At 40.6% G+C, this 15,854-nt stretch overlaps 1 protein-coding gene across 2 annotated transcripts; it reads right to left on the bottom strand.

The window, feature by feature from the left end:
* Nucleotides 1-3,800: 3,800 nt before the first annotated feature.
* Nucleotides 3,801-15,503, bottom strand: tbc1d17 (TBC1 domain family, member 17). 2 transcript variants are annotated; one of them, XM_085351839.1, is made up of 17 exons: nt 15,437-15,503; nt 13,677-13,772; nt 13,509-13,586; nt 13,303-13,414; nt 13,044-13,227; nt 12,777-12,888; nt 10,073-10,243; nt 9,857-9,982; nt 8,925-9,028; nt 8,402-8,496; nt 8,199-8,315; nt 7,090-7,190; nt 6,364-6,463; nt 5,161-5,258; nt 4,884-5,000; nt 4,713-4,799; nt 3,801-4,515 (listed from the first exon to the last, which is right to left on the bottom strand). In XM_085351839.1, exons 1-17 carry the CDS (start codon nt 15,461-15,463, stop codon nt 4,354-4,356), a joined length of 1,887 nt encoding a protein of 628 aa, XP_085207965.1. In that variant the 5' UTR covers nt 15,464-15,503; the 3' UTR covers nt 3,801-4,353. The 2 variants fall into 2 exon arrangements, with proteins under 2 accessions (XP_085207965.1, XP_085207966.1); XM_085351840.1 differs by lacking the exon at nt 15,437-15,503 and adding an exon at nt 13,956-14,405.
* Nucleotides 15,504-15,854: the final 351 nt, after the last annotated feature.

Here is a 15,854-nt window from a genome sequence, read left to right as displayed (position 1 = left end):
ACAAAAAAATGAATCAATTTTTGAAACAATTACAAATTAATCAATAAAGAAAAATAATATTTGACAGTGGGGTTGCAAACAGATTTCTTTTTTGGAAGCTTTTGCACTCTTTAGATGGAAACATTAAAATACCTTGAATACTGCACACATCTTGCGTTTCTCACCATTTATCAGGGGAGAGGAAGGGATTTCAAAAGTAGTTATAAATGTGTTCGTCAAACTTTTGGCTCTGAGCTTCTCTGTCGTCACAGATTGTCATTGTCAAAGCAACCTGCGTCCCCTTCGGTCTCCCCTCCCTGTGGCAATCTGCTGCTCTTGTATAAAGAGCGGCGAGGCCAGCGGGGAGGGCCGGGCGAGGTATGTGCAACAGACAGTGGAGCCGGGCAGGTCAATGAGCCGTATTGTCTCCCTTTACAAATCAGTGTCAGACAACAGCTCCTGGCCTTCTGCCTGCTGCTGGCTCTTCGCACACACACACTTCACACATTCATGGGGTAGACACACTTTTCACGCACTCCCCGGGGAGCCCACTGATGGTCACAATGGGGTCGCACTCCCCAGTGGAGAATACAGATTGTATTTGACACACTCATTACAGGTGGCTCTTCACACATTTAAGGCGTCAATGGCAGCTAAGGTTTCAAATGGGAGTTAAATGGACAGAGATACGAACACCATGCTGTGGATCACCACGACTTGATTTCAGCTGAGCATCAATAATTCATACCTGCTGTGACAAAGAAGTGATTCAGTTTCATATGTAACCCAAAACAGTATTTTTATGGAGGGAAAAAAAAGAACACTTCATTTATCTCCAAAGTTGGGCAGGTTCTGTATTACAGCAACCAAAGGACTATAAATAAAAAACTCAGTAAGACAGAATATGACAAAACAATAGTCCTAAAATGGTCAACTGAACAAACATAAGAAAGATTTAAAAGATGGAAATACACAATGGGAGAACATGCACCTGAAATCTGTACTTATACTATGAGCAATGTTCCGATAAAGCACTTGATTAAATTTCGCTATTGTAAACGTAAGCACGAGCTACTTTGATGAAAGTCATGAAAATAAAAAATAATCACAACCACTTAACATAATCTCATAAAATATTCCAAAACCTGAAACCCATATCATAACAAGCTAAAGCTAAAATCCCCAAGAATGCAGACCTGATTAAACAGTCCCACTTTCTGTGAAAATGCATAACATTTTCCTTCTTCATATGATGGTTGTTACTGAAGCTAAACTAAAAAAAATTAACACTGGATGTTTAAAAACATTTTAATTAACTAAAATAAAAATAGAAACTACACTCTGACGTGGATGTATTCATTGAGACTTTGGATGATTACAAGAAGGCTTTCAAAAGTTCTGTGTTTTTAATGTGATACATGATGTAATTTTCCCAAGTCTTGTGTCTAATATATGGCATCCACACAATAGTAATTAAAAAGACTGAAACCCAAAATTAATACACCCCCCCCCCCCCTCCAAATCAGAATCAGTGGTTAAAAGCATATTATAACACATGTTTGAATGTACACGCAGGCATTGAATCTATACTGCAATTCTGAGTTCTTTTAGGGTATTTCAGGGCTTGTACATGAACTTACCCAAAGTTTACAACTAATTAACACAAGAGCACAATGTTTTCCCTTTAAAATATTCATGCAAGGTTAAAGTTTAAACCTGTACAAAACAATGCCAGTGCATCCTGTGTCCAGTGTTCCAAGCCTAGACCAGATTCATTCAATTTTCCTGAGTAACTGAATTCATAATAAACAAATCATAGATGAGAATCTGAGGCACAGGGAGTAGATCAGCAGCCACATTGTCTAACTGAGATGGTTATTCTTAGACACTCTGCATAATGACAACACGAAGAGACATAATCCTGCAATTCTTAGTCGATTGTAGCATTAGTGAGAGAATATTAGGTTTAAAGCGGTCGACAAGGCCTTCGCCTATAAACAGGCTTTGAAAAGGGCTGAAAGCAGATTGAGTTTGAATGAAGGACTGAGTAAGTTTGGCTCTGCCAGTCAAGTTAGGTCAGGATGGGGTGGGACGGTGGGAGGGCGAGAGGGCGAGAGTGACAGATCGTCGGGCTGTTTAAGCACCCTGCTAAATTCATACACCGCAGCTGTATTCAAACAAAATGGATCGAGGGGCTCGAAGACAGCCACCAGCCACAGGAGGAGTGCAGCAGGTCCTGAGAAGGGGGTGTGGCTGCCCGCCCCTCATTTTCCAGCTCATTTCCCAGGACAGTGGAGAACAGAGGCCCTATTTTCCCCTTGAGCTATTCACCTCACACAGACACCTGCTGGCCAGTGGGGGAGGAGAGGTTAGGGAGGGCAAAGTTTAACCAGTTCACAAGTTAAGACATAAACAAGTGCAGTTTACTGTAACAGTCTGTCAGTCTTTGACCTCAGATTTATCGGACAAATGTAAACGAGTCGTTGGAATCATTTTTACACAGACGCAGAGTAGCGAAACATCTTCACTAAATCAATGTATTTATCACAATTTTGAGACTATCAGTTGAGTTTTTGACAGCATTTGGGTGTTACACTAAAGGGGAGCTATTACCTCTGTTATAAACAGTTACGATGTTTGATGGTCGTATTAAATATGGCCAAAGTTTCAAATAATGAAATGACAGGGTGTGCAGCTAATCCATGTGAGGAAAAAGCTCAGAGTGCTCTAAACACTCAGTTTAGGTATTTCTTTTCTACTTCTGGCTCTATATGATGTCAGTGAGAGCTGATATCCCTAAAGTAGTCATCTCAGGTACACAGCGTTGGCTGCTGGACCTGAGATGCATCTGCTGTTCAAAACTGCTGTTTGCAAGGGACAACCAATCAGAATAAAGGAAGGAGTTAAAACAGCTCATTGATTGAGCTGGAATCTTTCTTATAGATTCCTGCATCCTGCAGCTTTTCATTTCAATTTCTATCTTTATGTATTTACATGTAAAATTCAAACAACTATTTCCCATTTTTTCAGTTTTTAAACTACATCTAAAACATTTGCATCTGGATAGTTTAAGATATATAACTGGAGATATTTTAAATATGTAAATATACAGATATTTACATATTTACACTGATATACACTGAAGCCTATCCCAGCTACCACAGGGCGAGAGGCGAGGAACACCCACACACCTCGCCTGTTATGGTGAGTTTATGCATGAGAAGTAACTTTATAGGACAAGGACCGGTGTGAAGTTACTCCTCACTGATATGTGTATTAATAATGGATTGCATTTATATAGTGCTTTTCGAGACCCTCAAAGCACTTTACAATTCCACTATTCATTCACTCTCACATTCACACACTGGTGGAGGCAGCTACAGTTGTAGCCACAGCTGCCCTGGGGCAGACTGACATATTGCGCCAACGGCCCCTCTGGCTATCACCAGTAGGCGAAGTGTCTTGCCCAAGGACACAACGAGCAAGACAGAGCTGGGGATCGAACCGGCAACCTTACGGTTTACAAGATGAGCTTCCAACCCCCTGACCCACGGTCGGCTCGTGTATTATTGTTGCTGTGGATCTGCAGGTAAACTCAGACCTGCACACTGACGCTCACCTCCACCATTTGATAAATGAATCCTTTTCAAGTCTTGGGGAGGATGTTATCGTCTGTTCCTTCCTCACCTGATTCTTATCCACAGGGGGATCAAGTTCAGTTATCTTGAACTTCTTCTGCTTAAGTTTTTACAAATGGATAAAGTAGAGTTTAAATACCCTGTTTTGTTATGATTCAACCATTTATTTGGTAATAACGAGATGAAAATGCTAGAACATCATACATATAGTTACAAGGCTTAATATTACCAAAGTGGCATGTGGAACCTATAAGGCATGCACAACCTTTGCATAGGGCTGGAATGGCATCTTACAGTACTAGCAAAATACTGCCAGTGAGTTTATGCTTCGTCTATTTCCCTTTACAGGAGGAGTGGTGAGAGGACCGTAAGAAAACACAAAATAAACTGAAACGTAAGCAAGGGATAAACGAATTAATATAGTTAAATAATAAGTAAAAGCAGAAGCAAAAGTGTCATGAAAACAGGAAATGTAAACAAGTGACAAGGAAACAGGAGGACAGCATACACACAAAAACAGCACTGCAAGTACGGCTATAGTGTTTAAACACATTGGATTGTAACTTTCATGAACACACAGTGAGAGAAAAGAGCCTCCACAGTGCCCCCTGCCTCTGACCATCAGTAACAACAGTCTTCACTCCATACCATGGGATAATATTTAGTACATATTTCATATATAAATGTCTTTCACACATCTCTTAGTGAGTGTCAGTCCACCAGCTGATAATCAGATTTAAGAGCAGCTGGGGCCACACGCTGAATTAGAAGCTGCAGCTCCTTCCTGTGATTGGCTGAGGAGGCGCTGTGTCTCGCTGGCCTGTGAGTCTGGGCTCTCTTCCTCTGAGCTGGGTGGGACGTAGAGGCCCAGGACCTGCTTAACCATAACAGGAAGCTCCTGGGGTGGAAAGGGAAGAGGAAAAAGGGGAAGCAAGTTATTAATTTATCAGTTAACATAATATAGCACAAGATAAATTGTTTTCCTATTATATTCTGATAATACTAATAAAAAAATAATAATCTCAGATTTGGACCAACAGATATTTTACTGGCTGTATGTCGAATCATGAGGTATGAAGTGGCCCTGTGTCTTACCTTGCACAGAAACAGCTGTAGGTAGATGGCCTCGGCTCCACGCAGAACGCTCTGCAGGTCCAACTTCATTGTCAACTCGTTAATGTGCTGCAGATGAAAAACATTATAGAAGATGAAAATCTGTATGATTACAGAAAAACAAACAAACTCATCTTTAATCCAGACACACACCTTCAGAATAGTGTTGAAGTCATGGTTCGAGCCTATCAGTTCTTCTCGCTGGGACTCGAGGATCGAACAGGCGATCAGCAGGTGAAAGTTTTCACATGGAAGACGAGTCCAGAGGACCTGAGGAAGAAAACACGATGCCATAAAATGCGATGTCAAGATGCAGCCCAAACAATCCGTACTGTAGACTGTAAAAAATAATAATAATGTGGGATTCGGTTTCATAACAAAAATCAATTCAAGACACAAATATGTTAAATTGGTACAGTCAAGCACTCACCTCCCACAGTGTGAGGATATCCTCAAAGGAAAACTCTCTCTTGAACCAGATGAGCAGCCAGCGGAAACAGAAGCAAAGCGAGCCGCTGTCCTGAGAGTCTGAAGGACATGCAAGGAAGGGAGAACTGGAATTTTATCTCTTTACAAAAAAGAAATTATTATTGCACATCCAGAGTTTTCTCAGTTTCATACATATGCGTGGCATGTATGTCACCTTCAGCATATCTAAACTTATATGTGAGAGGTCAGATTCAACAGAAAACACGGTAATGTCTTCCTTTTGTGCACCTCTGGTCGTCTTTCTGCATTGCTGCTCTATTTAAGGTTCGACTTTGCCTTCGGTGTCAAACTGACCCAACCTCAAACCGTAAATTCATCCGCCAGGAACAACCTCTCCAAACCGAGTTCTACTATAACATCTGAGTAAGAACAATCAGTTGGGATGAGTGGAACTGTGGTGACATGACAATCTTTGGTCACTACCTGCCCTAGCTGCCAGATTTTCCCTCCCTGTGACTTTATCTTCTTCCCCAAATGCCATGCAAATTGACAAGTTGCTCCTTTTAGACAGAAGCACATGTATACAAGTTAGATAGGAACTGAAATTAGTGCTGAGGTGCAAATCAACACAACAATGAAGGATGTTGTAGAGACCCACCTTTTAGCACATCCCAGCACACCCACTCACTTCACCAGATGCACCTTGTTTAGTTCTCTCACCTTTGATTGGGTGTGGTGCTTGTCCTTGATTGCACTCACCTGTCACACATTATATGTCACACAGTACATAAGGACTGCATTCACTTTTGGCTCACTCTTTCCTCACTTCCACACGGGGCGGCAGCTGAGGTGAGGTTCTGTTTGGGTTTTTATTTTATGTAATGTTAAGGTAATGAGTAACTTGAATCTCTGTTTTCTTTCAGCATTGGCAGTCCATGTGTGTCTTTGTTTCCTTCCTTTTTTGCCTTATTTATTTGAGAATAAAAGGAGTACCCTGAAAATAATTCTGCATTAGATGGCTGCTTTTCTTATTCTAATCGGATGAGCCCATGAAGCTGATTGCTTCAGCCCTGAACCTTCCTCCCTTCAAAACAAAGGAGGTAGCTTTAAAACTTCTTTATCTTGCCCAGCTTTACTTTGCACGTTTCATTTTACACTCTCACTTCTACTGTTAATGTGCCTGGCTAAATAGGAGCTCACTTACCCAGGAAGTCACAGAGCTCTGGGTCCAGCGCCTTCAGCAGGATACTGAGCTGAAGAAGCTGCTGCTTCATGGCCTCCTGAGACTCTTCAAAGTTCTGGTGCTGCAGGAAAGAAAAACAAAGACCTGTTCTTCAGCTGGAGTCTACGGCTTCTTACAAATACATCAATCTTTTGGATGTTTCTGCTTTGACACTCCGCTAATTTCATTATTGTTTTTCTTTCACTGCTTCCCCAGATCTCAATGATTAATATCACATTTCAGCACAACATAGAACCAGATGACATTTTTTTTTAAGAGAGAGAATGTGCATTTATTTAACATTTAATAAGGTGTATGCTTGTGATTGTTGGCAAACAGCCTCAGGCTACAAACCAAAATCCAGTGAGTGTTTTTGTGGTTGCTTCACAACTGGAGACAGCGGCGAGTTAGCCGAAGAGCACACTGAGAGACATCCAAAGCAGTTTTAAGTGTGGGCGTTTTTTATATTCATTCAAATCAAATGTTGATGAGGTCTCAAGTCACTGCACAAAAATCACTTCACTGGCCCAAGTGCATTTAAACTTTCAAAGGTTATGTTTGTGCTGCTGCAGAGTTAATTATTCTCCATTCGGAGCAGAAATCGACTCAAATATAGAGTAACAGCTTTAAAAGCTCTTGTGTGTCTCAACAGAAGATCACGGGTTGTGACAGACGATAACAAAAAAGAGAACAGATATTTTTACTAACCACCAGCTCCATGAATCCTGTCAGACACCAGAATGACTCCACCTCATTCTGGGTGACGAACAGGATAGGAGAAAGAAGATCACTCATCCCCTGCACATAACCTGCACCGATGAAAAAGGAGACCTGTGTTACAAACATATTTACATACATACTTTACTCAAACCGCTTTTAATCGCTGCCAAACCCTTTGTTGATTGGTCTTAAAACATCATGGACATCTCTGTTGTTTCACTGTTTATTTTGTTGTTTGCTGAACACAATGAAGTAGAGAAAATTAACCAGTTAAGTAACAGGAAGTCGTAGAATACGTTTCCTCCTGTTGTTACAAATCTTTCTGGTCATCAGACGCCACTCGTACTGGCACCGTAATGCTTGTTCAACTTTTATTTTCATATACAAACAATATGAAGTCATGTGAAAGTAAGCTACTGAATCACGTGGTGTACTTAGAGAACCAATTTTAGCAGCAATAGGTTGACGTGATGGGTTTCTATATGACTTCATCAGTATCTGGAGGAGTTTTGGTCCACTCTTCTTTACAGCATTGCTTCAGTTAATTGGGCTTTGAAGGGATTACTCTCTTAAAACATTCTGTTGTAGATTTGCTGTTGTGCTTGGGAGAGGATGTCCTGTTAGATGACCCAATTTGGGCCAAGCTTTAGCTCTTGTACAGCCTTACATTTGACTGTGGAATACTTTTGTATACAGAAGAGTTCATGGTCTAGTCAGTGACTGCAAAGCCGTGGCACTGTTCTTCATGGCCCAACATGTCTACTTTGGTTTCATTGTTCCTGAAGTCTTGTAGTTTGCTCTTTCTAAACCTGTGCCATGTTCTTTTTAGAGAGAACGGGCTTTCTCCTGGCAACTTTTACAAACAAGCCATACTTGTCATGAACTTAGCTCATGGGTTTTCTGCTATTTCTATGTGCCTTGCACAGTGTGACCTTGGGGCGAATTTGTTGGGTCACCCACTTCTGGGAAGATTGTGGCATTACACCTGAAAGATCCAGACCAGGAAACTACCAAAGGTGGTCTTTTTGGCAGTCACATGTACCGGTGATCAATTTATGAAGTGCACATCTGTTTACCAGCAGTTCATAAATACACACCCAGATCAAAGTTGTACATGCAGTAAGTCATCAGCACGTCGTGAAGCAGGGTCAGTCCCGGATTGTCATTCCCAGAGAAGAAAGTGTTGTGTCTGTCTGTCCTGTTGACGTCTCTCTCTGTCACAACAGAACAAAGACAGTTTAACTTCTGACGGGCAGCTGACTAAACGCTGAACAGATCTTCTGTTATTAGATGCACTGACCTATCAGGCTTCTGTATCCTCTGAGGAGGGAGTTTCTCATCTCCTGCTCTTCACTGACAGACTTCCACTGCACCTTCATCCTGAAGTACTCATCCCTGCACACGCAGAAGGGTTGTTAAAGCAAGTGAATAGTTCAAGATTTTAGGAAATACACTGGCTCGCTGCTAAGCCTTAAAAAAGAAAAAAAGTGTCTGCAGCTAGCTCAGGAGGGAGGGAGAGCAGGTCATCTACTAATTGGAAGGTTGGTGGTTCGAACCCTGGCTACTAACCCAAAGTTACTCTCTGATGTACCCAACGGAGTGTGTGTATGTGTGTTTGAATATTAGCTATGAAAGCACTTTTGTAGGAAATGTGTGTGAACAGGGCAAGTTGTATAAAGTGTTTTGAGCACTCAGGTGGAGTAGAAAAGCACTATATAAGAACCAGTCCACTTACCATTTACCAAGCAAGGAAATGAGAGTGTTTCCCAAAGCTTCAATAAATTATCATAAAGATATGACAGGAAAAAAAAAATTCTACTAACGTTTTGACCCGAAGAATGTCCTCTCTTTCCTTGGCAGTGCTGTTCCACGGATAAAACCCCAGCAGGAATTTCCATATCTCCTTCCTCAGTGAGTGTGTGATGCCCTGCAAGATACACAAAAACCCCATCAAAGAATACACACCTGGTTAAACATGAGAAACACATGTTTGTCTCTAAGGCTACGTTCACACTGCAGGCGAAAGTGCATCAAATCCGACTTTTTTGACCCTATGCGATCCATATCCGATCATGCTATGACAGTGTGAACGGCACAAATCCGATATTTTCAAATCCGATCTGGGTCACTTTCGTATGTGGTACTGAATCCGATACATATCCGATGTTTTAGAAAGCGACTGCTGTTTGAACGGTCAAGTCGCATGAAATCCATCTTTTACGTCACTGACGCAAGACAGACGCCAATCATCAGCTCCGGAGAAGCGCCCAATAAGACATCGCGAACGCTTCCTGGCCATCCAGTGAAACTGTTGGGAATACAACGTTGGAGAAACGTGAACATTTTATTTGTACTGTATAATCTGCAGATTCTGACAGAAAGCTGCAACTATCCTTTGAAGCACCGCTCCTCTCTAAAACAGCAATAAGGATCATTATTAGGTTATTTACATTATTATGTAAATAACAAAATAACTTAAAGCAAAAATTGGGAAACATAAAGTCCGAAGTCTTTATATTAAGGGCCATCAGTCATACAATAATGTTTGCTCTTGGTCTAAACAGAGCGCGTTGTGTGTGACGTCTTCTTTTGCGCATGTAGGCCGCTTTGAGGGTTCACACTAGAGCGCGTTTGCTGTCGCATTTTATTTGTAGTGTGAACAAGCAGACAAAAAAAATCGGATTTGATCAAAAAATTGGAATTGAGCATTAAGACCTGCAGTGTGAACGTAGCCTAACTCTATTTACTGTCCTACCCCTCTGAACACAAGTTCTTTGATTTTTTCTTTGCAAGTCACTCGCCCCTCAGAGTCCAAAAACTCCTCCCACTTATCCAGAGGCTGTCCCCTTGTTACATCTGGTTTGGGACCAAGTTCCACACCCTTGATGAAAGAAATAAAATCAAACATTAATAACTTATTTTTTATTCCATCTATCCGCGCTCAAATTATCTTTTTGTATCTTTCTCTTACGCAGGTGATGAGTTCGAATCCGGGCTCTTCATCAGGCTGTGGAGGCAAACTGGGATCCTGAGGAGTACGTGTGTGGATGGGGGACTCTGGAGGCCGAAGTGCTGCCCTGAAGAAATTTGTGACTTTGGAGAATCCACCAAATGTAGTGGCATACGGGTCATGGATAAATCTCTGTTATAGGTGAAAAAAAAAAAAGAATGTTTATGCAAATGAAGGCCTGTCGTTTTAAGTATGATGTTTCCTTCACTAATGTTAGCTGGTACCAAAGGCTATGATTAAAAAAGACAGATGAAACCACTGTGTCGCTGCCACCACATGTAGTCCTGTGTTGATTGTCTGTTATATGTTATATGTAGCACCAAGGTCTTGGAGGACCATTGTCTCGTTTCACTGTGTACTGTACCACTGCATATGATTGAAATGAAATGCCACTTGACTTGACTTGACTTGGTGGAACCTGTTTGAAGCTCTGATGGTTTCGTTTTTGGCCGATCCCATCTTCATTCATTTCATTTATTTGTTCATTTTCAGGCACAACAAATACCTATATTGAACATAAAATGCACAAAACAAAAAACAAAAATTGCCTGAAAAAGGAGTGGGACGAAGAAAACTTATTAAATCCCACCCCTATACTCACTCATCAACAAAAACAAAACAAAACAATAAACTTCCCGCAGCTACGCCCATCATTGCATACAGACCCATCAACAGCCCCGGGCACATACAAGCATCTAAACGGCAGCTCGCAAACAACAATTAGAGCCTTCATAACTGAATACAGAATATATAAATTATAAATTCCATTACCACAGGTAACAGGCAGTAATAATTACAAGTAACAAACACACATACATATACATACATATATATCTACACACACATGTACATATATGTACATACATACGCACACTTTATTTTTTTTTTTTTGGAATCCATACCAGCAATGGTAAGAGAACAGACATTACAGAGCACACTAAAAGCATCATTGAGTATACTGTGACCAGACCAACTGTTTGTAGAGGAATTTAAATCTATGAATATTTTTGCATTGTTTCAATTGTAAACTCAGACTGTTCCAGATTTTCACACCACAGACACACAAAAACCTTTACGGGTTGTTTGAGTTCTGGGTAATTTGAATTCTCCAAAGCCTCTCACATTATAAACCTTTTCTCGAATTTCAAATCTAGTTTGTAAATTTGCCGGTAAAAGTTCAGTAAAAGCTTTATACAAAATTATGGATGTATTGTAATTAACCAGATCCTGGAATTTAAGTAACTTTGCCTGAAGAGAGAGTTTGTGAGTATGATCTAGATAACCAGCCTTGTGAATAATACGCAGTGCTCGTTTCTGTACTGTGACTAATGGATTAGTTGTATTTTTATATGTGTTTCCCCACACTTCCACACAATATGTAAGATATGGAAGAACCAGGGTACAGTACAGAGTACGAAGTGCATCTTTATCAAGGAATTGTTTCACTTTGTTCAAAACTGCGAGGCTTCTGGAAATTTAGGTTTTTATGTGTCTGACGTGGGGTTTCCATGAAATTTTATTATCAATTACGACTCCCAAAAATTTGTTTTCACTCACATTATCAGTTGGTACACCTTCAATGATAATTGGTAATTCTATATTATATTTTAAATTACCAAAAAACATTGCTTTAGTTTTATTTATATTTAATGATAATTTATTTATGTCCATCCATTTTTTAATTAATTTTAGCTCCCTGTTTACGGTCATTACAAGATCAGTAAAATCATCGCTACTGAAAAATATGTTGGTGTCATCTGCGAACAGTATGAGTTTAAGTACTTGAGAAACATCAAAAATATCATTTATGTATACATTGAAAAGTTTTGGTCCCAACACTGACCCTTGGGGAACACCACATGTAATACCAAGTTTCTCTGAATGGTAATGCCCTATGTTAACATATTGTTCCCGACCCGTTAGGTAACTTTAACCAGTTACCAGCTTTCCCTCGAATACCATATCTTTGCAATTTATCCAATAAAATTGAGTGATTGATTGTGTCGAAGGCCTTTTTGAGATCAACAAAAATACCAACTGCATATTTCTTTTTATCCAGTGTATCAGTAATCTTGCTTTCTATATGCATAATCTGTATGAGAGCAGTGCACAGATACAGAAACCTGCTAATAATTTCTGTTTTGTGTGATCTATTAATTAGTACAGTTAGTGCAGGTAATTGAGGTGAAGGCTGGTAAACAGCTACTGGACAAATCTGCCTGTGATGGCATCCAACTGTCAATGTGACCATGCCCAAATAATGCAACCTACTTTAAACATAAAAACATCAGAAATTGGTTTCGGAATTTAGTAGTCATCCGAGGGGAGACTGGCTCTGGAGGCCAAAAACTCTGAACTGCAAAAATGCTATAAACATGTTTATTACTACTCTGCAGTTGGAGGTGTTAACATCGGGGATCTATATAGCTCAAGCTGCTTTTAGAGGAAATTGAGATTTTGGCACTTCCACATTAGCTTTTGTTTTCAAGTTCTGATGCTGCTTCGGTGGAAGATGACCTCATCACTGGGTCACTGGTGTTAATGGACAAGTTAATCATTTTAAAATCTATGAATTACTAAGTGCGAGATTACTTAAGAAAATTACTCATTAGAAATCCAACATACACTATCCTCTAAAAAAATAACAACAAAAAACTCTACTTACTGAGACAAGATCATTGCCTCCATCATCAAGAAACTGCAGCCTATCAAAGGACTGAGGGAGCGTGCCTGAGTCCTGGGGGTAGGCAAGGAAGAGCCGCCCGTCAAGTGGTGACCTGATAACAAGAACAGAAACCACATGACACGCTGACAAAGAAGCAAAGGGCATCTGAAACTGAGGTACTAATCTGGGTTTCTCCAGCATGTAAACAATGCTGGCATTCCACTGTAATTAGAAATCTGCTGCTAAAATGATTGCAGTGATGCTTACGGGTCCAGAATAATGTAGCGCTGAAGTGCCCTCAGCAGTTCCCGGGTTCCTCCTCTGTGGAAGTGCAAAGGAGGCAGTGGGTGGCCACCTCTACTAGTCAGCACGAGAAAGTTTCGACCCAAGGAGAACCGAGACCTCCGAAGAGAGTACAGCTCTGAGAGAGGCAGCGAGAACGCCCACTGACCTGTGGAAAAAAAGAGGAGTTTTTAGTTTTCTGAGCACGAGCCTTTGCTAGGATCACCAGAAAAGCAGACTGCACCTGAACTTTTGACTGGGACGTGTTCTCGTTCTTTCTTCACGGTGCTTATAACTGCCCAGTCTGGCTCATAGCCCGGGTCAAAGTTTGTATCCTCTTCCCCTCCATCACCATCCTGATCAGGTGGAGATTATTGGATGAGAATCCTAGTCGAGCTAATAACAAATACTTTTTATTTTTCAGCATGTAGCAAATAGATGGTTCCCAACCTTTTTGCTGTAGAGTACAGCAGGAGCGTTGCGACCGTCATCCTCCAGTGGACTCCACTCTAGAGCTGGCAGCCCAGCCTGAAAAAATAAAGACATGATAGGTTACCCCCGTGCTTTCCTGATCATACCTTTGACCTAAACAGTCTTAGCTCACACAGACTTTCTTACCCGCTCCACAATGCGGATGAACCCTGGGATACTAGTGTCCTGGTTACTCCTCTTGGCATTTGTGTGGAGGTATACCCCCTCCTTCTCAAATATCAGCTGAGGAGAAAAAAGCCCCACATAAATATGAAGTAGCAGAAATTAAGTGTAAAATGTATTTGCAGTTAAAGGTGTTTTTTTTTTTTATTGGTGTCAAATTTCAGTCACTCAAACAGGCAGATAATAAGAATTAGCCTAAAGATTATTTTAATCAGTCATCAATAACTACAGTATAACTGATACCTTGTGTGGTTGAACACCACTTGTTTCTCTCAGAAGTTGAACTTGAACCATATACAAAGAGCAAGGATTTAATGACCTGTGCATAGTCAGAATTCCTATCGCTACTGGTGTTCTCAAGGTAAAGAGGTTGTCCACACCTCTTCACAAAGGCTAGGCACTCTGTGTGACATCTAAGCAGCATTTCAGGCTAGCCCAGCCCTGTTTTTGCCCAATCATTGTGGAATTTGCATGTTCTCAATACACCTGATTGGGTTCTCTCCAGGTACTCTGGCGTCCTCCCATAGCCCAACGTGTCTTTTCAGCCCCAGTCACACACACAAACTGGTCAGTGACCTCCTGGCAACCCAAAATCCTCCAGCAGCCACTTTGCCTTAGGAACCAGTGGTCGCCAAACAGGTCTGTGTTCCTGACTTCGGGCTAATTGGTGGTACCACACTGACAGCAGGTTGGTTGTAAACAAAGAAAGTTTACTGTCTTGCAGTTAAAAAAACAAACATCCACGTGGAATAAACTCATCACATGGCAGATGGAAACAAGAATTAACGTCAAACACAGCTGATACAAACTAACTCGTAGTTATCTGAGGTCAAGTGAGAAAAACAAAACGTGATCATTGTAAAAATAACGTAAACTTTAGAAATCATGAGAACTAACTGAAATACTTACATGATAACACTCAACCTATAAAATTAGCTCATTTAGTTTCAGTCTTTGTCAGTCAACACCACAAGCATTAACCCACAAAAACCATGGTGGGTTCAACTCAGGAAGCTAAATGACAGCTCGGTATTTCCTAGGAAATAGCTCAAACGCCTTAATAGCATATAGTTATGGCAAACGAGGTCGTCGAGACCTTATTTAGAAGATTAACGTATTTTCCTGTTATTTTTAAACCTCATTTGAAAAATGATTGACGACGGCTAAAACTTTTTGGAAAACTGGACAGCAAACTAAAATTAAAAACTAAATGATACTAATAAAAAATAAATAAATGCAAACGTAGCCCACCCAGTGCCCAAATGTGATTAACGAGCCCGTGCACCACGTGACCAGTCAAACAGCTGACCCGGCAGGTAAATCATAGCAAAGAACTGGTAAATGACACATTCACATCACATGACTATAAAGTCACTGCTCTGCTCAGGTCAGTGGGTGAAAGCGAGACAGCCAAGCAGGAAAAGTTGAATTAAGTTCGCGACTTTCTGAACACACTTTAAGCTTTCATGTCTGTGTGGTTATACACACAACTATACAAAAAAATATATCCAGCTTATATCGAGCTAAAGCACCACGTAGCCCAGCTCGAGCTTAACGAACGGTACTGGAGATCCACAGCTAGCTTTAGATGCTACCATTAGTCGGTACTGGAGATCCACAGCTAGCTTTAGATGCAGAAGTTCTGCCCAATATTCAACAGCACAGTTACGAACATTCACAGAAACAGCCAGTGAAAACGTGTTAAACATTTAATTCAGGAGTACCTTATAATCCTCAGCGCTTTGCTCCATTTTCCTGTCGTCTCCGTCGTTCTCCCAAAACAAACGTGACGTCAAGCTTCCTGCTAATGCAAAACCCCGCCCATGGCAACGTCATGTCAGAAAACACCCAATCAGAACGTAATTTGTACTGCTTTGTTTTTAAATTATATTTTAAACGCTTTAATATTATTACAGAGGCCAATATTTATGTAAGAGTTTATGGTATTATTTGATTTGATTTGATTTGATTTGATTGTCAGCTACAGGCAGTGACCTATTATGTCTGAATACCTTAATGTAAATTTTTATGTAATGCACATGACAACCACTAGAGGGCAGAAAACAACGCTGACTCTAAACAGCAATGGATTAGAAAAAGAAAAAAGAATAACTTTAGTTGTAGTCTAAAACAACAACAACG

The sequence above is a fragment of the Diplotaxodon limnothrissa genome, linkage group LG4 (genome assembly GCF_057381915.1).
Source record: "Diplotaxodon limnothrissa isolate DT_005_m linkage group LG4, D_limnothrissa_male_GT1.1, whole genome shotgun sequence".
In the NCBI taxonomy this organism is placed as follows: Eukaryota; Metazoa; Chordata; class Actinopteri; order Cichliformes; family Cichlidae; genus Diplotaxodon; species Diplotaxodon limnothrissa.
This window is presented reverse-complemented; position numbering and strand designations above follow the sequence as displayed.

Excerpts from the sequence above, each read along its gene's own strand:
- tbc1d17 (XM_085351840.1), bottom strand. The coding sequence starts at position 14,039 with ATGCACAGGTCATTAAATCCTTGCTCTTTGTATATGGTTCAAGTTCAA. Across the intron at positions 12,889-13,043 it reads CGCTACATTATTCTGGACCC|GTCACCACTTGACGGGCGGC; the intron begins GTAAGCATCACT and ends TCTTGTTATCAG. Across the intron at positions 4,800-4,883 it reads ACTTCAACACTATTCTGAAG|CACATTAACGAGTTGACAAT; the intron begins GTGTGTGTCTGG and ends TTTCATCTGCAG.